The 1166-nt window shown below is 36.6% G+C and overlaps 1 protein-coding gene across 1 annotated transcript in view; it reads left to right on the top strand.

The window, feature by feature from the left end:
* Positions 1 to 298: 298 nt before the first annotated feature.
* Positions 299 to 1166, top strand: part of LOC101849408 (transcriptional regulator ERG) — a 19806-nt gene continuing 18938 nt past the window's right edge. The window contains exon 1 of the mRNA XM_013088101.2: positions 299 to 437. Within this exon, the coding sequence (XP_012943555.1) occupies positions 299 to 437 (139 nt within the window). The remainder of the gene's footprint in view (positions 438 to 1166) is intronic.

The following is a 1166-nucleotide window of genomic DNA, read 5'->3' as shown; positions in this document are numbered from 1 at the left end:
ATTATTATTATTATTATTATTATTATTATTATTATTATCATTGGTTTAATTATCAAATGAATGGAATTTAACCGCGATGAATTTGATCTTAATATAATGTGCTAATTTGTATTTTGTTTAAGAATCATCGGTTTTTGGGTAGAGAACGAACCCTTTTGCGTATGGAATAATACGTTAGTTAGATTTTGGACATGTCATCTGTGGGTGAGGAAAAAAGGCGACTAAATGGGGCTAGAAAGAACAAAATCGCACTCGTGTACATCAACGGAAGGCTTTCTTTTAGTGGTGCTAGAACGTCATGCCTTACCCTTATTTTCGTCATGGTATCATTCAAGAAGACATCTTCATGCATAACAAAGCACCTTCTCAGAGGGCCAACACCACTGGAGATTTTTTGGAAAACCGAATCATACAAGAGATGGAGCGGTTATCAGTTGGTAGACCCGATTTTATGAATCCTATAAGTATGTGGAACCCTATGAAACAGAAGCTGAAGACACACGACTTTGTTCCCAGTTCAGAAGCTTTTTTGCAACTGTGTGATATTTGTGATGGAATGACATAATATGATTCAAAGGGTTCGTGCTCTGTACAAAACCAATGGCTCCTCAACAATACCTTGCACATCTAACGTTAAGTCCAAGCTTTGCATAGCATTTTTTGTGACTGCTCTTTTCGGATCAGTTTGAAACTATCATAATAAAAACATATAATACATCTAATAGTGTTTATGGCAGATACTAAATTCTCATTTAAAGAATTCTCCTTTCATTTGATTCGCAATGTAAGTCCACCCCACCAATATTGATGGACCCCAAAGCAAGGGCAAACACACTGTTGCGTTTCTTTGATGTCGCACAGTTTTGCCAAGTCTCATTTTTTTCCCAGGTCAATTTTGAGTGACCGTATATCGGACGATTCGTATCGGATATGAAATCTAAATTTGCCAAAAGATACAGAATCTATATTGCTTTAATCTGTAAGCAACATGAATGAGTAGTGCAAGGCTTTAATACGATGATTGGTTAATTATATTTTCCAGTTTCTTTTGCAGACCACTGTGTACGGGTAAGCGTGTGTTTAATGTGTATGAGTGTGTAAGTATTGGATGTGGGAGAAATGATGATGGTTTGGCTAAGAGGTTTAGGGGGATGGGGTTGTGATTT

Source organism: Aplysia californica, unplaced genomic scaffold (genome assembly GCF_000002075.1).
Source record: "Aplysia californica isolate F4 #8 unplaced genomic scaffold, AplCal3.0 scaffold00686, whole genome shotgun sequence".
Lineage (NCBI taxonomy): Eukaryota > Metazoa > Mollusca > Gastropoda > Aplysiida > Aplysiidae > Aplysia > Aplysia californica.
This window is presented reverse-complemented; position numbering and strand designations above follow the sequence as displayed.